The sequence below is a fragment of the Capricornis sumatraensis genome, chromosome 1, assembly GCF_032405125.1.
Source record: "Capricornis sumatraensis isolate serow.1 chromosome 1, serow.2, whole genome shotgun sequence".
NCBI lineage: Eukaryota > Metazoa > Chordata > Mammalia > Artiodactyla > Bovidae > Capricornis > Capricornis sumatraensis.
The window spans coordinates 160476953-160500120 of record NC_091069.1 but is presented as its reverse complement, the minus strand read 5'-3'; the positions used below and the strand labels follow the sequence as shown (position 1 = coordinate 160500120).

Sequence of the window (23168 nt, the reverse complement as noted above, 5' to 3'; positions counted from 1 at the left end):
AAATGTGGAACCTGAAGGCGATTTGATCCCACCCACAGAGAAACATTCAGCCTTCAAAGTAGAAGCAGTGATGGCTATCTAGTGCTTTCTGTGCCCGGGACTTGTCAGGAGGGGTACAGGCGAGAGTGAATGCTGGTCATCTGTGAAATTACTTAAGGCGTGGGCTTTTCTGAGGTGAAAAGATTCCACAGAAAAATGTAGGTTAGTGGCGCAGACCGGGGTAACCTGCCAATACCTGTGTCTGCAGTTGAAATCTTAAGGTCTTTCAGTGAGTCTGGATTTTGGTCAAGGTGTTTCAGAAAGTATTTGGCCTTAAATAATATAGTTTTGATGAAACATTCTCTGAAAAACTTAAATGCTTATAAAGCAATATTAAAATGTCAAAATTTGCTCTAAGTACAGTCAGGTCCTTGAAGTCTCTATTAGGAGTAAATAAGATATTTTGCTGATAGGGTTCTTAGCCCTGGCTTTGTCATGGAGGATATGTACTTCAGAATGTTGACTGTGCTGAGAAATTTCTAGAATAACTTCTTAATTGATTATCTTCCTCAAACTAGAGAACACTGCATGTGTCTTGAACCTTTTATGTTGATTACAGAGTTGGTTTAACTTTTATTTTCCCTCTGTTTCTTCATTAGCACCACTCACAGTTTCCTTTTTGGAGCACTAGCTGAATTGTTGGACAATGCAAGGTAAGGCTTATTGTAAACAAAGGTTATTCAAAGGAATTTTGTGACATTAATAAAGTCTAGCCATATTAGATGAAAATATGATGTCATTGTCTCCACTTGGAATGCTTCATGAGTTGATTTTCTATAAAATCAAGGTATGATAGGAAAAAGTACAGTTGAAGGGAGAAATTATTCATTTTTATTCAGTTTGTATTTATGATTAGACTTGAAGTGCTTGTAAATTGGACATCTGTTTTTGTGTAAATAACCATGTAACGGGGCTTCCCTGGTAGCTCAGCTGGGAATCCACCTGCAATTCAGGAGACCCTGGTTCGATTCCTGGGTCAGGAAGATCTGAAAAAGAGATAGGCTACCCACGCCAGTATTCTTGGGCTTCCCTGGTGGCTCAGACGGTAAATAATCCTCCTGCAATGTGGGAGACCTAGGTTTGATCCCTGGGTTGGGAAGATCCCTTGGAGGAGGGTAAGGCAACCCACTCCAGTATTCTTTCCTGGAGAATCCCCACGGATAGAGGATCCTGGTGGGCTACAGTCCATGGGGTTACAAAGAGTTGCACATTATTGAGCAGTTAAGAATAGCCCAGCACAGGGCTTCCCTGGTGGCTCAGTGGTAAAGAATCTGCTGCCAGTGCAGGAGAGATAGGTTTGATACCTGGGTCAGGAAGATACCCTGGAAGAGGAAATGGCAACCCACTCCAGTATTGTTACCTGGAGAATCCCATGGACAGAGGAGCCTGGTGGGCTATAGCCCATGAGGTTGTAAAGAGCTGGAGATGACTTAGCAACTAAAAACAACAGCACAGTATATATTATATATATTTAATAAATATATTCCCTGCCACTGATTGATGACTATATTTCAGTGTTTTACATTTTCCCCTCATTTTTAGCTTTAGAAGGGAGGTGACTGTGACCATAGGGTGTAGCTGTTTAACCAGCCATCAAGACCTCCTTCCTGCTTGGCAGAGCTCAACACTAAGTACAAAGTCACTAGCACCTCTTTTTGTGAAACTCTGCTGAACAACTGGAATCATAGTCATCAAAAAAAGGAGGGGAAAGAAGAAAAAATAAAGTTGGTTGGTCAGAAGAACTGTGAACTCATCTTAGATAGAGCTAACAGGGACCCAGCCACTGCACGTGAATGTTTGTGGTTAGTCTCTCTACAGGAGGGCAGGGTTTCTACTGTGTGTGGCTGCTCAAGCTCTGAAGCAATATTCCTGTATCCACTAACCCTCTGTCCTACTAAAGTTCTGTTTTCAGCAACTTGATACCTGTAACTGTGAAAGAATGTACTGGTCCATTTTGCCAACTGTCTTTTCTCCTATGAAGTTGTTTCACTTATTCATTTTAACAAAGGAGGGCAAGTCATATCAGAGTATAGAAGAAATCGAACGATGGGACTAGTTTATGGAGAGTGACTGGCAAAGAAAGATTGACTGCAGACTCAGGGGAGTGGTAGAAATATGATCAATTGAGCAGTTCTTTGAGCAGCTCTTGTAATCTGGCAGCACCTTGACCAAGTCTAGCTTGCCTCATGTTTGACTCATAGTGAAACTTTGTACAGTATTCGTAAAGAATAAGAGGAAGGAATTGTTCATAAAGTTTGAGAAGATGAAGTGCCATGTAAAAAAAAAGAAAAACAAAACTGGATCCCATGCTTTTTTTTTCCCCTAAGATTATATGTAGCAACTTTGAGACCAACTCAATAGGATCAGGCATGTAGCAGGTGCTCTCTTGGGACCAGCCTGTGTCTTCAGCTTTGCCATTCTCAGGGTTCTCCATGGCCAGCCTGAGATCCTCAACTTGTCTGTCTTCAGGGGATACTGGAGTTTGTCACCACTGCTTCAGTTCAGTTCAGTCACTCAGTCGTGTCCAACTCTTTGCGACCCCATGAATCGCAGCACGCCAGGCCTCCCTGTCCATCACCAGCTCCCAGAGTTTACTTAAACTCATGTCCATCGAGTCGGTGATGCCATCCAGCCATCTCATCCTCCGTCACCCCCTCCTCCACCTGCCCCCAATCTCTCCCAGCATCAGGGTCTTTTCCAATGAGTCAACTCTTCGCATAAGGTGGCCAAAGTACTGGAGTTTCAGCTTTAGCATCAGTCCCTCCAGTGAACACCCAGGACTGATCTCCTTTAGAATGGACTGGATGGATCTCCTTGCAGTCCAAGGGATTCTCAAGAGTCTTCTCCAACACCACAGTTCTTATATGCCAGTAATTGATGACAACAAATAAAGCTATTTAGTAGACCTACTCAAGATACTCTGTCAATCTTACGAAGGTCTTCTTAAAGTCCCTGTGTTACTCTAAGATGTTATTTCATATCCTTTTATTCAAGATTTTGATGGTTTCCTATACTTGTCTAAATTAGAGCTGGAAGGTATTAAAAGAATGTTGTGGAAAGAGTAGGAAAAACTATGATGGGACAGAAGAAAATCCTTAGGGGACTCCTAATACAAAAGGTGTTCAGAGAGAAAGTACCTGGGTTTAAGTATAAAGCTTATTATGTATGTCTTAACATGCTATAAAGGTGAATCACTTTTCTTTGTCTTACCCCATGGAATTTCTCTATGAAGAAACTGTTTCTATGAAAAAAAATTTTAGTATAGTGGTGTTTATTGACCAATTATTGTATACATGGTACCTTGTATAATGTATGCTTATATAATGGAGATTATGATACCTGTGTGTCACGTGTTGTGGTAAGGATTAGATGGAAAGGTTTAAGAATACCTCATTCAGAATTTGTCACATAGAAAATGCTTAAGAAATGATGGCCATGGTAACTCCAGAATTTCTGTGGAGGAGGCATTAGAAGTAGCAGTTGGGTAGCGAAAGGAGCAAAGGGGCCAGCTTTGTATAGCAAGGACAGTGTACCTACTTGATTGACCTATGCTAGTTTGGGGTTGAGACAGAAATTTTGGGAGACACAGGTTTCCCCATCTGAGTCCCATTGGTTGTTACTATTCTGAGCTTCCTTGTAGATTCCCCCTCAACATCCTCACTTCCTCGTCAGTTAAGACCTCATTGTCTTCCTCCTTTCTCTCACAGCTTTCATGTGGAAACCTGGATCTTCTGGCTCTTTTTCCTCGGCTTTTAAAGTTTTTACTTTAAAAATTAATTTAAGAAAATACACAAATAGTATCTGTGAATTGTAGACAACTAAGAAAAAAACAAAGGCACTAGTAACCTCATCATGGGGGGCGGGGTGTATACAACTTACTTCTCTGTGAAAGGCCAGGTATTAAGTATTTTCACCTTTGAAGGCCACATGTCCTCTGTTGAAGCCATTCAAATGTACCATTACAGTGTGAAGGCAGACTGTAGGCAACATGGAAACAAATATGTAAATGACAAGATGTAAATAAGTGGTCATGATTGTGTCCCATTAACTTTATTCACAAAAAATAGTTATGGTCAAGATTTAGCCCATAGACCATAGATTGTCAACCTCTAACCTAGAGAAAACCATTGTTAACATTTGATTTTTTTCCTTATAGATACACACATGTATATCATATATGTTCTTTTGAAATGTGATTATATGGTACACATAAGCAATTTTTTTAATTCTAAAATATATGAAAATCTTTATATGACTTCTGGATTATTTCCCAACCACCTTTTTTAATGTTCATATCCATTTTCTTGAGCTTCTTGTGTAACTACCACTAAATTCTATCTCTTTTAAATATCTGAGTTTTAGGCTTTGTAGCATTCTCAAATTATGAGTGATCATAAATCTTAGTCTACAAATGCAGGGAAGAATATTTTAGTAATTGTTTTTAAAGAAATTTAAGTGGGTTTCTCCATTGTTTGTTATCTGACGATAGATCATCTGTCACATGAGCAATTCAGATTAATGTAATTTTCAAAAACACAATATCAAACTGAAGCAATAATATTTTTATATTGTTTTCAGAGATGCAGGGGCTGCAAGACTTGATGTGTTTTCAGGTGAGCACATTTGCTTTTTTTATTTTATCTTCTAATGGAAAGCCCTGTAGTTATTTTGATTTCCTTTTATTTCATGAAAATCAAACCACATTCTATAGATTATTAATGCAATCTAAGAGCTTCATGAATTCAGGGACCCTGTGGGGAGCCAGGTTGAGAACAGTACACTCTGAGTGAAATTGTTCACTTGTTAGGGGACTCATTTACAAAATTAGATCTTTCAGGGTTTTGTGAAAGCAGCAGAGGGATTTGGAGCAGTTTGTCTGCCACAGAAAAACTGTTTTATTTTAAAATGAATATTAACTTGATGGGTATTCATAATTAACTATATGTCATTTCCAACTTATAGTCTTAAAGTGCATAAGTGAATGTGCAGTATGAATGTTGGACGGCCCCAAATTCAAACCAAGCATGTTTTCTTTACTGACTTGATTTTCAGTCACCAAATATTTATTTCACTTACTGGGTTTTTTTTTTTTTTTTATTAGAACACTGAGGAAGTTAGGCTTGTGATCCAGTGCTGTAGTTAACGCGACCTGGAGAAACAGCTGTTGTGTTAAAGCTGATTCCCAATCCAGATCCTATCAGCTCTCCTGTAAATATTGGCTGTTGATCACAGGCCAGAGGATGTGGTTCATGATATAAATCCTTATCAGTAGTTAAAAAGCGACTCAGTTCAATTCACTTTTCTAAGTGTTTAAGATTTTGTGCTAGGTGGGTGCCTCTGGCCCATGAGGAAGAGGTTTTGGTTCTGGTTCATGGACATCTTGAAAGATTTGAGGAAACAAAGTAAATGCCACTCTTCTTCCCTTTCTACTCCTTGTGTTCTTAGAAGTTTGAGAAATAAAATAAGAGCGTTGGTCTTCATTGCTGATAAATTCTAGGTGGAGTGTGGAGCTCGGTGTGGGAGAGCGTCAGGCACTCGCCCTTATAGCAGCACCGTGCTCTCTGCAGGCAGCTCGCTCTCAGAGGCAGCAGGAGAGATTTGAGCTGCACCTTCTCATAGGTTATTCTTCCCCAGATTACTAGTCAGATGAATGTGCTCATTGCTCCAAGAGAAGGTGATCAAGGGACAGAAAAGGGTGGGCCCCTTACCACTGCTGATTGAACTCCATTCCCCATAGGAGGAAATGTCAGCAGTGGAGAAAAAGTGACCTTCCAGCCATATCTAATTATATAAGTGAAAATGGGATAAAGTGTCTCTTGCCTAGGAGAAACTCGAAGCATGGTAGGAACACAGAGAAAGAATGCCTCTTATTAAAGAGTCAGGGGTTGAAATATGGATATGATTTGTGTTAGGTAGTGTAGGAAGAGAAGAATTTTCCCGTCTGAGGAATAATTGTGAGAAAAAGAAGGGAGGTAGACTAGTTCGGAGACTCTTTCATTTATTCAGTAACAACTAATTGAGTCTCTATTGCGAATGAGCCGAGCAGTTTTTCTGGGTGCTAGGGACAGAGCAAGGAGCACCAAGTTTGATGAAGCCTGTGCATGCATGGAACATGCGTCCTAATGAGGATAGCTAGGCAATAAAGAAGTGGACAAGTAAATAATATACCGGGCCATAGTAAGTGCCAAAAAGAAAAGAGACAGGGCGATAAGAGAACAGAGAGTGATGGGAAAGATGTACTGTTTTTCATGGGGTGATTAGGAAAAGTTAAGGTAAATAGGTAATAAGCTAGCCAAGACCTGAATGACAACGGGGGAGTGAGACATATATATATATATATTTGGAGAAAAAGCATCCAAGAGACAATGGGCTAGGTTGACTAGAGCTAAGACTTAGAGCCAAATGGATGAGCACCTTGGATATCATACTAAGGTTATTTTCTTTCTGTAGCCAGTGGACCATTCAGTAGTCTAGAGCAATGTCATTTGACAAATTAGAAATGTGCTCTTTTCTTTTTAAAGAAAGCTACTCCAGCAAGAGATTACAGGATGGTTTGTAGATGGTTTGCAGAAGTGTGAAAGGATAGGAGACAAGAGGGGCTGTGGAATGATCTACACAAGATTTCATGAGGAAGCAAACAAAGGCAGAAGTCCTTACAGTGGAGAAGGGAGGAAGCATTCAAGCTGAATTTCATTCAGAGCACACATATGATTGATAAAGTGTTGAAGGGTTGAGAAGAATTATCTGGAATCACAGAGTTCAACAAATGTGATCAAGTGATCAGAATTCACACAGTATGTTCTTTTCGGGGAGTACAGGACACCAGCAGGGCATGGCAGTCAGTATTCACTTCACCCCACTTTCTCTAGCACTTGGCATTATTACAAAAAATAAACAAGCATCTTTGCAGTTTGCATTGAAAGGGGTACTTTTTTCTGTATTTAGGTTTTATGTGTTTTGTGAAAAACTGAACTTGTGGTTTTATAATTTTAAATTACCTATTCATGTTATAAAACTTTTTATTGCTGCAAACCATAATATGGCTATCAACCTAGCAAATTGATTTTTCTTGAAAAAATGAAAAACGATAAACTAGGGCAAAGGCTTATGCACCAATAGCTAGAATTAATATCGGGGTGCAAAATTAAGCACTGGACTAGTTTTTAAATTATTTACTGAGGCATGTGAGTTACTTTCCAATCTTAAGTTTCCTTTAACTTTAGAGGCTATAAAATCCAAACTGAATATGTTCAGACATGGCTGTTTTAACTGTCTGTGTGTACTAGTTCTAGTAAACATGGATACGCATTCCATACATTTTTTAGTGCTTACCAAGTGCCAGGCTCTGGGCTAAGTGATGAGTATACACAGTGCCTCCTTTTAAGAAATCACCATCCTAATAAAGGATCTGTGGAAAATACAGTATGCAGTTTCACTTTTATGAGTAGAAGGCCCTTAGCTTTCATCTCTGAGTTATCTGAGTTCCAAAAAGTAGAAGAACCACTCGTCTGGAAGAGAAATGGATGCATCAACAGGTGTTTGAGTATACTTTGAAAAGTAGGAAACCCAAGTTACAAGGAAAACATTCATTATGGCCACCTGATTATGTGGAAGGATTAGGAAGTCTTCCTAGAAGAAGTAGTCTATGAACTAGAGACTGAAAGGAAAATAGGCCTGAGCCTGGAGAATCAAGCATGGAAAGTGTGAAGGAGCAAAATATATAGTTGCTTGAATCTAGAGAGAACGTAGGACGCTGATAGTGTTGCAGAATGTTTGAGATGTTCGAGATTAAGCCCAAGGTGATTATTTGTATGGAAGTGGAAGAGTGCAATATGGGCAGGGAGAGGATGGCAAGAGATGAGCTTGGAGGGTGCATTAGGGTTCTTCAGAGGAACAGAACCATTGGTAGGTAGACGGAGATCTCTGCCAACCCCGTTCTCTCTCTGCCCTCTATATCTATCTATCTACCTACCTCTCTGTCTGTCTGTCTGTCTGTCTGTCTATCTATCTCAGTCTCTCTCATTCTATCTGATAGACATATAGTAGAGAGAAAGGAAGAGGAGGAGGGGCATTATTTTAAGGAGTTGACTGACTGAATTATGGGAGCTGGCAGGTGTGAAATCTGCAGGGCAACTGGCAGGTTGGAAATCCAGGTGAGAGTTGATGTTGCAGTCTTGAGTTATAAATCTTTAGGCAGGCCAGCAGCCTGTACACTCAAGCAGGGTTTCTATGCTACAGTCTTGAAGCAGAAAATCGATGCTTCTTTGGGAAACCTCAGTCTTTGCTTTTACAACCTGTAACCAACCAATTGGATGAGGCCAACCCACATTATAGAGGGTACCTGCTTTACTTACAGTTAGCTGATTATAACTGTCAATTACATTCAGATACTTTCATAGCAACATCTAGTTGACCAAACAACTGACACCATAGCTTAACCAGGTTGACACATAAAATTAAGAGAGGTAGGAGGGTCACTTTATGAAAGACAGCTAAATTTGTTAACTGGTTTGGCTTTCATCCTGTGGGCAGTGGGAAGGCATGCAAGGGTTATAAGCAGTTCAGTTCAGTTCAGTCGCTCAGTCGTATCTGACTCTTTGTGACCCCATGAACCACAGCACGCCAGGCCTCCCAGTCCATTACCAACTCCCAAAGTCCACCCAGACTCATGTCCATTGAGTCAGTGATGCCATCCAACCATCTCATCCTCTGTTATCCCCTTCCCCTCATGCCCTCAATCTTTCCCAGCATCAGGGTCTTTTCAAATGAGTCAGTTGTTTGCATCAGGTGGCCAAAGTATTGGAGTTTCAGCTTCCACATCAGTCCTACCAATGAACACCCAGGACTGATCTCCTTTAGGATGGACTGATTGGACCTCCTTGCAGTCCAAGGGACTTATAAGCAGGAGAGCAGTGAAACACATGATTGGCTGCAGACTGGCTGAACTCTCTCATTTGAGAGAGCAAGGAGTAGAGGGGGTAGGGACTGCTGCTGGAATCCAGAAGAGAGATGGTGGTTTCCTGAACCAAGGCAGTATTGTGGGGATGGAGAAAGTGGTCAAATCTGAGAAACATGAGGAGGTGGAATTGAGAAGACATGTCTCTACATCAGGTAAGGAAGTGGAGAACTTGATCCTGAGACTTTGACTTAGGCAGCCAAAGCCTAATGGCAAAGTCATGCCATTTATTGAGCAGGAAGAACAAGAAGGAGGAGGTAATCTGACAAGGGAGAAAGTGCTGTGGTTTGGTTTGGACTTGCATACTTACCCGATGGCTCAGATGGTGAAGAATCTGCCTGTAATGCAGGAGACCTAGGTTCAATCCCTGGGTCAGGAAGAAGATGCCCTGGAGGAGGGTATGACAACCCACTCAGAATTCTTGCCTAGGGACTCCCATGGGCAGAGGAGCCTGGCAGGCTGCAGTTCGTGGGGTCACAAAGAGTCAGACATGACTGAATGACTAAGAGCACGCACGCGCGCACACACACACTCTTAACCGATAGTAGAAATCAATTTGAGATCCATAGTTTTAAGGGACTGAAGTAAACAAGGCCAAGCCTTAGAATGAGTACTAGGGGAGGGAATATTACATTTTGAGGTGGTGATTGTCTGTAAGTCCTCATTGGAATTTATAGAACAATTAAGCATTGTATGGGCTTCCAAGCTGGCTCAGTGGTAAAGACGCCACCTGCCAGGGCAGGTGATGCAGGTTGGATCCCTGGATCAGGAATATCCCTTGGAGAAGGAAATGGAAACCCACTCCAGTATTCATGCCTGGGAAATCCCATGGATAGAGAAATGTGGCAGGCTCCTCTGGGGTTGCAAAGAGTCGGAAATCACTGAGCAACTGAGCATGCATATGTAACTCTTGGGAATTTTGAGTCTTTTCTATCATTCACCAAAGAAGTGCCCTGCTTTCTTAGATGAGAACTATATACCAAGAGCTGCAAAATCAGTTGTCACAACTGCATAGCCTGAAACTTGTGTCAGGTGGTTCTGAGTTCTGATAAACCTTAGGGTAATCAGGAGGAGCTTCTATTCCTAAACTCCATCCGAGACCAGTTAAACTATCTCCCGATGATTCACATATGCAGCCAAGGTTGAGAGCTACTGCTTTGTGCAGAGAACTCAACTGGAGTTGAATAGAGAAGTATCAGCCTTAGTCAGGCGAGGGCTGAACAGAGCAAATTCGTAAAGAGGGTAGGAATATTCTGCCACAGAAGTTGAGGTAAGCAGACCAGAAATCAGGTAGAGAGAAGAGCTGGAGAAATGAGATGATTGGGGAGATCCAAAGGGAGTGTAACCAGGAAGTGAACTGGAGGAGAGGGGATTACAAGTGGACACATGGCTATAACATTATGAACCCAGAAAGCTCAGGTAAGGTTTTTAGGTACTTATTTATAGATTGTCTTGAACATTTAAAAAATGTAGATTAGAGGTAACCGTTGAACACAGAGTTGACTTAACTGGTGTGCTAGAAATGAATCTGTTAGGATGGAATCAGTAAGTCAGTGGGTGCCTGGAGATCGGGCGGGGATGACAGAGCAAGGAAGGGTCAGAAGGGAGAGACCTCAGGGGGCAGGAGGAGGCACCTGGGATTTATGTTCACTGCCTTGATGGGATGGTTCCACAGATATTTACCTGTGTCAGAATGTGTCAGATTGTACGTGTTAAATATGTGTAGCTTTTTTAATATGTAATCTATTTCTCAATAAAGTTGTTACTGAAAAAGAGAGGCTTGCTAGAATTCATATATCCAAATGTTGAAATTACTTTGAGAGCCAGATTACAAACTGTGCATTGGAATTAGTCTCCATTAGTTTTAGTTAAACCTTCACAATTTTTAAATAAGAGATTACATTATGTAATTGAATGATATCTCTTCATCATCAAAATTGATTCCAAATAACTTAGGTATTTTCAAAAATATTTACATTTTCAAGAGGTAAATATTTGCTGCCTGTAAGAAGCAGCCACAAATGGCTCTTACGGGAATTAGCTACCGGGAAGAGAGCCTGATGAGTTTAATGAGAATGACCTGGATTGACTTTAAAATTAGTGCTTTGGTGGAAGGGTATCCGCATTGATCAATTTGATAGAGAGATCCTGGAGTCACATCCCTGGCTCCTATTATTCCCTCCTCCAGGGAGAAAACACCTGAAGCTTAAAGGACCAGTCCGATTCCAAAACAGGGCATGTCATGCGGTCAGTTCAGGTCAGTCGCACAGTTGTATCCAACTATCTGCGACCCCATGGGCTGCAGCACTCATGCTGTATATGTATTTTATTGACATGTTTTAAGTCAGTTTAAAGCCTTTCTGTTGCATGATTGTTTTCCCGCTGCAGCTTCTCATGAAACTATGCCCAGATGACTTTCTGAGCTTCTTCCTTGTGCCATAACTCTGTCACTCAGTGGCTGTATTTGGGGAGGACAAATAATTATGTGAGCAGCATGCCTTTCTGATGAACAAATTAAGCCCATTATTTATTAGTAATAACTGCTTTCCCTTACAGTGGATAATGAAGAACTGCAGGGTGGATTCATGTTGTGCTTCCTGGATGATGGATGTGGTATGAGCCCTGGTAAGTTAATTATTTAGATTCCTACCTGCCTGTTAGAACAAACAGTCTGAAAACCCATAAAATAAATAAGAAAAAATTGAGCTATCTATATAAAAACTGGTATGGAGCTATTAGGGAAAATAAACCCCAGACTTTACTGTTGAGCTTTTTAGGCTTAAGTGTTCCCGCTGACAGAGTAAATTCATTGTAACCATCTGAAGCAAGACCAAAAGTGAAGGTAAATCAATGTTGCTGGAAAAATGACAGATGTAAGGTACAGATTTCTTATAAGGAAAAGCATCTGGGAATGAATGAACCGAACAGTAATTGGATGGGCTCGAGATGATCTACAGCACACCCTGCAGGTACTACTTGCAAGAGCCCCGAGGCAGTTTCAAGTGGCTTTACACTGTTTAAAATTTTCTGCTTAACCTTGAGGTGTAGGGGTCACCTTTTCTTGTTTTTAGTGGTTTGTGTTTCTTCCCTGCGTGTTCAAAGGTTTAGTTGCTTCAACTGAATGCTTTCCCATCATAGTGAAAGCATCTGCCATGCACTGTATGATTTATCTTTGTATCTTCAAGGCTAGTAAAAGGCAGTACATAGTAGGTACAAATTACTGTTTGCTGTGGAATTGAGATATTATTCCTTTAGGGAAAGAATTTTCATGATTTGAGATACCTTATCCTTGAATTCTTCATTTTATTTTATTTACTTATTTTATTTTTGACTGTGCTGGGTCTTCGTTGCTGTGTGCAGGCTTCTAGTTGTGGCAAGTGGGGGCTGTGGTGTGTGGGCTTACTTATTGCGGTGGTTTTCTTGTTGCAAGGCACAGGCTCTAGGGTGTGCAGGCTCAGTAGTTACAGCACCTGGGCTTAGTTGCCCCAAAGCATGTGGAATCTTCCTGGACTAGGGATTGAATCCATGTTCCCTGATTTGGCAGGAAGATCCTTAACCACTAGACCACCAGGAAAGTCCTCCTAGAATTCTTATAACAGTTGTGCATATCCCACAAGCCAGATTTAACAAGCGGTGAGGGAGTTCAAATAATATGGAAGTGTTCTGGTCAGTTCCACACCAGAGGAAAGAATGATCGTCAGTGCGAATAGAAGCTCAGAATAAAAACTAAAGCAATTATATTCAAGTCTCAGAAGACCCCCTTGGTCTAAATAGTCAAAGACTATGTGTGATGTATTCTAAGGCAATTCTTTAAAAAAGAAGCAACTCTTTTACTTGGGTCTAAAAACAAAATAATCAAAACAGACAAGTGACAAATATTGAACTCTTCAGAAGAAATCCACACTTCAGTTGACCCATACAGTTGTATTTTAAGAAGGGTCACTAGTGTTGAGAGCAGTTCTTTATTAACATTGGAACTCAAGTGTTGACTGAAAATAGAATCTATCTATCAGTTGTCCAAACTGAGCTGGATCAGTCTCAACCTTTTGGAAGAGGTGATGTCCAAACTGTTTTCACTTCCAGCCTTGTCCCCTTACAGTGCATTCCTCACACAGCAATCCTGAGTCGACTATTTCCTTTTAATAGATCATAGTGATGCCCTTGGAGAAGGCAATGGCACCCCACTCCAGTACTCTTGCCTGGAAAATCCCATGGATGGAGGAGCCCGGTGGGCCACAGTCCATGGGGTCAATAAGAGTCAGACACGACTGAGCGACTTCACTTTCACTTTTTACTTTAATGCATTGGAGAAGGAAATGGCAGCTCACTCCAGTGTTCTTGCCTGGAGAATCCCAGGGACGGGGGAGCCTGGTGGGCTGCCGTCTGTGGGTTCGCACAGAGTCAGACACGACTGAAGCGACTTAGCAGCAGCAGTGATACCCTTGATTAAAGCGCTTAGTTGTTTCTCATTACTTTTGAATAAAATTCATACTCCCCAACACTTTCAATTTCTTGCATTACTTGGCCTCTGTCCACCTCTTTGACCTTTGAGAAGGGAGTACCTTGCACTCCCTTCCTTATAGCACCCCAGCCACACCTGGCTGGCCCTCCATCATTTAAATCTCAAGTCAGAGGACACCTTATGAAGGAGGCCTTTCCTGAGCATTCTGTCTGCAAACTATATTTTTGTTAATTCCCTGTAACATTCTCCTCGTTTTGTTGCCTTCACTTAATACTCTCTGAAAGGATCTTGTTAGTCCGCTTTTTTCTCATTCCATGACATAAAGTTATCGAGGACAGGGATCATATCTGTCCTATTCAGTGTTCTGTCCATGTGCTCAGAACTCTGGCCACCATACATGAGAGTCTGTTCAGTGTGTGATAAAAAACCATAAGATTTGGTCTTCTACAACTCTGGGTTATAGTTCTGGGGGTACCATTTATCAGTGTGACCTTGGGAAGGTTACATAAAATTCTGAAACTTACATTTCCTCATCTGTAACATGTAGATAATATCTTCCTTGTAGGCTTGTTGTAAATATTAAATAGGTGGTGCAGATAAAGTATATGCTGTAGTCCCTGGCATATACTGAATTATCAATAAGGGGTAGCTAATACTATCATTATTGATACCCTCATCTAATAGTCAACCCTTAATAAGAGCATGTGATAAAATGTCCAAGTAGCTTCAGACAAATGGAGTGCTTTACACAATCTGCCACCGCACGATAGCATGTCTGCACCCAGCCTGACACAGGGTCCTTAGGACAGACCTGGGGCGTGTATCCAGGGTGTGTAGCCCAATTGGGAGAGCCATTTCTGTCTTTTCCTTTCCCTGGGAGCATGCCTTTTTCTTAGAGGTATGTATGTTTTGAAGTTAAGAGGATTCTTTTCCAGGATTCTAGAATGCCTGGAGAGATCAAGAGAATAACTCTCAAAGTCAGAAATAGATAGCCTGTCTTCCGCAGTTAGCAACCTCACATGGGGCTGGATAAGGGCCAAAACCGTGGAAAAATTACTAGTGGTACAAATAATTATAGCATCTTTAATATATTCTGTTCAGTTCAGTTCAGTCGCTCAGTTGTGACCGACTCTTTGCGACCCCATGAATCGCAGCACGCCAGGCCTCCCTGTCCATCACCAACTCCCGGAGTTCACTCAGACTCACGTCCATCGAGTCAGTGATGCCATCCAGCCATCTCATCCTCGGTCGTCCCCTTCTTCTCCTGCCCCTAATCCCTCCCAGCATCAGAGCCTTTTCCAATGAGTCAACTCTTCACATGAGGTGGCCAAAGTACTGGAGCTTCAGCTTCAGCATCAGTCCTTCCAAAGAAATCCCAGGGCTGATCTCCTTCAGAATGGACTGGTTGGATTTCCTTGCAGTCCAAAGGACCCTCAAGAGTCTTCTCCAACACCACAGTTCAAAAGCATCAATTCTTTGGCACTAAGCCTTCTTCACAGTCCAACTCTCACATCCATACATGACTACTGGAAAAACCATAGCCTTGACTAGACAGACCTTAGTCAGAAAAGTAATGTCTCTGCTTTTGAATATGCTATCTAGGTTGGTCATAACTTTTCTTCCAAGGAGTAAGTGTCTTTTAATTTCATGGCTGCAGTCACCTTAGCATTTATCAAATGGCATGTAGTATTTTCAAGGTTGACACAGCATCTCATTTATTATTTTTATCTTTGTCAACAACTCTGTGATGTCTTAATAGCTCCCATTTAGGGTCAAGGAAATTAAGGCTCTACTTCCCAGGGTCACACAGCTAGGTCTCTCTGACCTCTTATCAGTACATTGCTCTTAAGATCCTGGTCAGAGATTATGGAGTCTGACAAGGATCATTTTCTCTGTGTTCATGCAAGAAGTATGGGTCTGCCCTAATATATATGTGACATCCTGACAACTGGACATCTGGCCAATGTGAAGACTCCTATGTCCTAACCACTTATATTGTCTTTGTCAATTGTAGAGGAAGCATCCGATATCATTTACTTTGGAACATCCAAGAAACAGTTATCAACCTTGAAGTTTATTGGGCAATATGGCAATGGCCTTAAAAGGTGAGGACTTCTTACTTATAATGTGAGTATTATTGCTATTGATTATCAGAAATGATATTTGGTTAAGGGAAGTCTTACTGAGAATGATCCAAGTTTGAAAAACTTAAAAAAGGAATATAAACCCAAGGGCCCACCTTGTTTTATAATTTCCATGCCCAAACTGACTTAAATCATTACAGCATTTTAAAATTTAATTCACAAATAGAGGATGAATCTCTTTTCAGAGATTGGGGAAGTAACACCCGTGTACCATAGAGCTTCATTGCATTTCTGTGCTTGTTTCTTAATGCATGTCTTTGCATTGGCGTTATATGTGTCCAGAGCTTATGTGATTAGTCTGCTCAATGAAAAGTGAGGACGTGAGGCCACAGCTACCTGTGTGGCACCTACCAGATGATCCTTCTTTGCTACAGCCCTGGACAGCACCTTATCTCAGCAGTCATATCTTAAGTGAGAATGTGCGGCTGGATTAGTTCAAACTCTGCTCTGTTTTGAGAAAACAAACAAACAAAATTATTTTTACACTCCATTGGTTAAGAGTCAGCAAAACAGTGAAGTTATTTCAGTGAAAAGAACAATATTGTGCTCCTCTGTCCTTTCTCGCTAATGTTTGAGATATAAACCATTATATTCTTGATTTTTAATATAGTGGATCCATGAGGATTGGAAAAGACTTTATTCTTTTTACAAAGAAGGAAGAAACGATGACCTGTGTATTTTTTTCTCAGACATTCTGTGAAAGAGAAGGTCTGAGTGAGGTAAGCGTTAAGAGTTTCCTTTGGTTTCCATGGTAATAAAGTTATTTTAATTTACCCATTTCAGGAGGTAAAGTCTATCATGGGTGCTTGCCTATTATGATTTAGAAATTTAGGAGTATATCTTGGAAATAGATAGAGGGTGCCTGGCCATTTTGGGGTCATTGGAGGCCTGTCCTATTGATCTTTTTTTGAATAGTTTTTCTAATCCTAGCCTGTTTTCAGAACATTATGTATTATCCATGTACACATATCTTCCAGAATAAGAGGCTCCCTTTGGCACTGTGAGATTTTTGGAAGAAGCCTGCAAAACACTTCCATCACCTATCCATAAATAGGTTATCACTTTTAAAGTAAATAGAATATTGGATTCAGAAGACTTGGAAAACAACATCTGAAGAAACTGAATGCAAAACAGATTTAAAAATGTTACTCTCTTGACCATAATTTCAACTCCCTTTTCTGACCCAGAGACATTTTATTAATTTGCAGCATTTGAGTTTTAGTATTATGAACATCAGTTATAATTCAGTATAACAAATACATGTTGAGTAACTGCTGTCTGCCCAGCGCTGGATATACCCTGTGGAAGGTAGGAAACAAGAAGACCACCTGACTATCAGAGTGCTTTCAGTTTAGTCACAAAATAAAGCAGACATGTATGAACTGGATAAATAACAAAATGAAGGGATTTTAAAAGCATGCTGTTCAGTGAATGTGTATTCCTGCTATTAGTAAATTGTCACAAGCAGGATATGGATGAAGAGACTAGAGAGCCTTGAGTGAGAGTTTATGGGGAAAAGACCACTTGCATCTGGAAAGGCTGGAGTGGTGAGAAATGGCGCATGGCAAGTCTCAGACCTGAGATGACTGTGGGGTTTGGAGGATAGTATGGAAATATAGGATTGTCCAGCAGGAGCCCAGCATGCCTGCGGGCAGTGCTGGAGTCTGGCTAGTTAATAGGAGTAGTCTAGAAGCAACAGAGCGGAGAAGGCAATGGCACCCCACTCCAGTCCTCTTGCCTGGGAAATCCCATGGGTGGAGGAGCCTGGTGGGCTGCAGTCCATGAGGTCGCTAAGAGTTGGGACACAACTGAGCGACTTCACTTTCACTTTTCACTTTCATGCATTGGAGAAGGAAATGGCAACCCACTCCAGTGTTCTTGCCTGGAGAATCCCAGGGATGGGGAAGCCTGGTGGGCTGCCGTCTATGGGGTCACACAGAGTCGGACTCGACTGAAGTGACTTGGCAGCAGCAGAAGCAACAGAGAGTAGCTGAGTGGGATTCTGACATGAGGAAAAGCAATACTTTAAGCATTTGTGTTGTACTTTATGTGTGTAAAGGACATGGGAAATTGGACCAAAGCTGCGATTATAGCTTTGCTAAAATGAGCCATTTCCTTTTTTCTTTTTTTTTAAAAAGTAAAATCAGTGACCTTCTCATTTCCACTTATATAGTGGCAATGACTTTCAACAAGGTTCAGTTAAGTTGCTCAGTCGTGTCCGACTCTTTGCCACCCCATGGACTGCAGCACGCCAGGCTTCCCTATCCATCACCAACTCTTGGAGCTTGCTCAAACTCATGTCCATAGAGTCAGTGACACCATCCAACAATCCCAGCAATTCGTGCCCCTTCTCCTGCCTTCCATCTTTCCCAGCATCAGGGAAAGTTGCTGGGAATCTCATTTCTTTTCCAATGAGTCAGTTCTTCACATCATGTGGCCAAAGTATTAGAGTTACAGCTTCAGCATCAGTCCCTCCAATGAATACTTGGGATTGATTTCCTTTAGGATGGACTAGTTGGATCTCCTTGCAGTCCAAGGGACTCTCAAGAGTCTTCTCCAACACCACAGTTCAAAAGCATAAATTCCTTGGCACTCAGATTTCTCTATAGTCCAACTCTCACATCCATACATGACTACTGGAAAAACCGTCACTTTGACTAGACAGACCTTTGTTGGCAAAGAAATGTCTCTGCTTTTTAATATGCTGTCTAGGTTGGTCATAACTTTTCTTCCAAGGAGCAAGCATCTTTTAATTTCATGGCTGCAGTCACCATTTTCAGTGATTTTGGAGCCCCCGAAATAAAATCTGTCACAGTTTCCACTGTTTTCCCCATCTATTTGCCATGAAATGATGGGACAAGATGCCATGATCTTAGTTTTCGGAATGTTGAGCTTGAAGCCAACTTTTTCACTCTCTTCTTTCACTTTCATTAAGAGGCTCTTTAGTTCTTCTTAGCTTTCTGCCATAGGGTGGTGTCATCTGCATATCTGAGATAATTGATATTTCTCCTGGCATTCTTGATTCCAGCCTGTGCTTGATCCAACCTGGCATTTCTCATGATGTACTGTGCATATAAGTAAATAAGCAGGGTGACAATATACAGCAGCTAACAATGTTAGCTAACTATTTTGATATTTTCCTGCAAATCTCTGTATTGCAGAGATACAATCATGCTTGTATTGTTACTTCTTGATTTGATTTTGGTATTATCTGTTAAGCTCCCACTATAAAAGATGAGGATTTATCTATTACTTTTTCTTTGCTCCTATCACACATCTATACCCTTCCAATTCTCCACCTTCAATATAACTCGATTTTAATTTTGGTTGTGTCAATATTCAGTATTTTTATTATGAGACTATATAAGCACTATACTGTATACAATTATATCACATCATAAGCTATTTTTCCTTTTCCTGCAGAACTTTTTATTTTAATTAACAGTTAATAATTGTTTGCTTAGTGCCCTGTGTACTTATCATTGTCACTGAATATTGGCTTGGTTTTATGTGTCTTTTTCGCTGTGTTAATCCCAGTGGGCAAGCTAGCCTCCTGCTGGACAATTTCACCTGCTGTGATGTCAGTTCTGCTTTCCTGAAGGACTCTGCTCTGCAGTCTTCTCAAATGCTGCCCCTCACGCTCCTGCTATCCGTGGCTGGTGTTCAGCTGCCATCCTGGGATCTGCCCCTGCCGTCATCCTGGCGGTTCTCTTCACCTCTCTAGTTCCAGATCATCTTCCCTAGCTTTCTGCCTCTTCTTGGTGTAACACAGCCTCCATTAGCTTTCTCAGCAAGGGTGTCTAAGAGGTAAAACATGTTGAGACTTCACATGCATGAGAATGTTTTTCTCCTATCCAAACACTTAATGATAGTTTGTCTTGATGTTTCTTTCTTCAAATGAATTTTCTTTCATGATTTTGAAGGCATTGCTCCATTATCATATGATTTCTGGTGAGAAGTCTGAAGCCGTTTTCATTCCTGGGTCTTCTGTGTGACCCATTCTTCTCCCCACCTGCTCTGTTTTCTGAGGGTCTTTCTCCCCAGTGTTCTGATTTCAGTGTTCTGCCTTTGGGTGGGTTTCTTTGTACCCATTGTGCTGGGTGTTTGTTGAATGCTTCAGTCTGAAAACTCATGTTCTTTAATTCTGTGCTATTTTCCTATAGTATTTGATGATTTTCTTCCATCTGTATTATCTTTTCTCTCATTTTACAACATTTGTTCTTAGCTTGTGGATGTCTGAAGATGGTTTTAATTTTCTTATCCTTTTTCTCCTGTCTTCCATCCTTAAATTATTGTTTTGTTTTCTGGGAGATTCTCTAACATTTATCTTCCAACCCTCTTATAGACATGTTTTGTAATCATGTTCTTTATTTCTAAAGAGTCTTTTTAGTATCTCAGTATTCCTTTTGAAATATACATAGTTCTTATTTCATAGATACAATATTTCTGCTTAGAGCTCTGAAGATATTAACTATGATTAATTTTTTCCTCTGAAATTTTCATTTTCCTCTTACAGTTTCTGTTACCACTGAGTTGTTTTGTTTGTGCTTGTTTATTTGCTCTCTGTCACATTAGAGACTTTTCTTAGATTACTGTTAATCTGGAGTACTTTAATATAGAATATAGTTCAGTCGCTCAGTCGTATCTGACTCTTTGCAACCCCATGAACTGCAGCACGCCAGGCCTCCCTGTCCATCACCAACTCCCGGAGTTTACGCAAACCCATGTCCATTGAGTCAGTGATGCCATCCAACCATCTCATCCTCTGTCGTCCCCTTCTCCTCCTGCCCTCAATCTTTCCCAGCATCAGGGTCTTTTCAAATGAGTCAGCTCTTCGCATCAGGTGGCCAAAGTATTGGAGTTTCAGCCTCAGCATCAGTCCTTCCAGTGAACACCCAGGACTGATCTCCTTTAGGATGGACTTGTTGGATCTCCTTGCAGTCCAGGGAACTCTCAAGAGCCTTCTCCAACACCACTGTTCAAAAGCATCAATTCTTCAGTGCTCAGCTTTTTTTATAGCCCAACTCTCACATCCATACACGACCACTGGAAAAAGCATATCCTTGACTAGATGGACCTTTGTTGACAGAGTAATGTCTCTGCTTTTTATTATGCTGTCTAGGTTGGTCCTAACTTTCTTTCCAAGGAGTAAGCGTCTTTTAATTTCATGGCTGCAGTCACCATCTGCAGTGATTTTGGAGCTCAAAAAACTAATGTCTGACACTGTTTCTACTGTTTCCCCATCTATTTGCCGTGAAGTGATGGGACTAGATGCCATGATCTTAGTTTTCTGAATGTTGAGCTTTAAGCCAACTTTTTCACTCTCCTCTTTCACTTTCATTAAGAGGCTCTTTAGTTCTTCTTCACTTTTTACCCTAAGGGTGGTGTCATCTGCATTTCTGAGGTTATTGATCTTTCTCCTGGCAATCTTGACTCCACCTTGTGCTTCCTCCAGCCCAGCGTTTCTCATGATGTACTCTGCATATAAGTTAAATAAGCAGGGTGACAATATACAGCCTTGGCATACTCCTTTTCCTATTTGGAACCAGTCTGTTGTTCCATGTCCAGTTCTAACTGTTGCTTCCTGACCTGCATATAGATTTCTCAAGAGGCAGGTCAGGCGGTCTGGTATTCCCATCTCTTTGAGAATTTTCCACAGTTTATTGTGATCCATACAGTCAAAGGCTTTGGCATAGTCAATAAAGCAGAAATAGATGTTTTTCTGGAACTCTCTTGCTTTTTCCATGATCCAGCAAATGTTGGCAATTTGATCTCTGGTTCCTCTGCCTTTTCTAAAACCACCTTGAATATCTGGAAGTTCACGGTTCACATATTGCTGAAGCCTTGCTTGGAGAATTTTGAGCGTTACTTTACTAGCATGTGAGATGAATACAATTGTGCGGTAGTTTCAGAGAAGGCAATGGCACCCCACTCCAGTGTTCTTGCCTGGAGAATCCCAGCATCGGGGGAGCCTTGTGGGAGGCCGTCTGTGGGGTCACACAGAGTTGGACATGACTGAAGCGACTTAGCAGCAGCAGCAGCAGTGTGGTAGTTTAAGTATTCTTTGGCATTGCCTTTCTTTGGGATTGGAATGAAAACTGATCTTTTCCAGTCCTGTGGCCGCTGCTGAGTTTTCCATATTTTAAGGTTAGTCCAATAAAATGCCAGTTGAAAGCTCTGAGAGTGTGGCTGGGGCTTGGCAGCCATGCAGGTCACAGTAATACATTCCAGGCCGTTTTACTGAGAAATCTTCAGTGTAATTTTCCTTATGTCTTTCCCTCTGGACTGGTCAGGTATCTCAAAGAAGATTCCTACAGTCTTGTACCTGAAGGTCTAGCTGGCAGAACCTGGGAGCCAAATGAGAAAAGAGGTCTGCTGTTCTCAGCATCTAATATGTGTACTTTCATTGAATCCCTCTAATCTCAGTAATGGTTTCCCTGGTAGCTCAGCTGGTAAAGAATCCGCCTGCAATGCCATGGAGACCCTGGTTTGATTCCTGGGAGGAGGGATAGGCTACCCTCTCCAGTATTCATAGGCTTCCCTGGTGGCTCAGAAGGTAAAGAATTTCCCCGCAACGCGGGAGACCTAGGTTCTATCCCTGGGTTGAGAAGATCCCATGGAGGAGGGCCATGGCAACTCACTCCAAAATTCTTGCCTGGACAATCCCCAGGCAAGGGACACAGGAGCCTGGTGGGCTACGGTCCATGGGGTCCCAAAATGTCAGACACGACTGAGTGGCTAAGCACACAGTCTCAGTAAGGTCACCTGCCAACTGTGCCTGACATATCCTCTAATCCAGACGTGCTCTGTTCCACTCTTTGCAGAGAGTAAACATCCATCCCTATGGAGGAGAAGGAGGAGCTCACGCCAGATGGGGAGCTGGATTAGTTGTTGCTCTCTTCTCCTTTTACCTCCACCTCGAGAGCTAATTCATGCCATCAATCTCTGAGACTTTGAGGGGGCTCTGAATTGTAAATCAATCTGGTGCTTCTCATTTCTGGCATGGGCTTTGGATTGGTTACTTGGATATGCTGTCATACTTTTCAACTTCTGAAATGCTGATACTATTATTCTCTCTGCCATTTGACCCATAATCCTGTAGGGGGCTGAGGCAGGTTTCATCAGTCACCATGTTCTGTAGTGGAACATTTTAGAATAAAACTCTTAAGTATACACTTTTGTTCTGTGCCTCTTCCTTATCAAACTAGAATACCTGGGGCAAGTACACTCTTAACCTAGTGCTGTATAATTTGGCTGGATTATAAACTGACTGACTTAGGGTCAGACAAAAAAAAAAATGATGGTTTTTATTTGTCTATTTCATAGTAAATTGATGTGTTTTTTTTTTAATAGGTTGTGGTTCCAATACCTTCATGGTTGACAAGAAGCAGAGAATCTGTCACAGATGATCCTCAAAAATTCTCAACAGAATTGTCTATAATTTATAAATATTCTCCATTTAAAACTGAAGCTGAATTGATGCAGCAATTTAATGTGATCTACGGCAAGTGTGGTAAGATCATCACAACCCTGAAATTTTAATGTGAAAGTGTTTGTTTTCAGTGTC

At 41.3% G+C, this 23168-nt stretch overlaps 1 protein-coding gene across 1 annotated transcript in view; it reads left to right on the top strand.

The window, feature by feature from the left end:
- Positions 1-3891: 3891 nt before the first annotated feature.
- Positions 3892-23168, top strand: part of MORC1 (MORC family CW-type zinc finger 1) — a 164226-nt gene continuing 144949 nt past the window's right edge. The window contains exons 1-6 of the mRNA XM_068968384.1: positions 3892-4055; positions 4618-4652; positions 11552-11620; positions 15472-15562; positions 16212-16320; positions 22955-23114. Coding sequence (XP_068824485.1) covers positions 3892-4055; positions 4618-4652; positions 11552-11620; positions 15472-15562; positions 16212-16320; positions 22955-23114 — 628 coding nt within the window. The remainder of the gene's footprint in view (positions 4056-4617; positions 4653-11551; positions 11621-15471; positions 15563-16211; positions 16321-22954; positions 23115-23168) is intronic.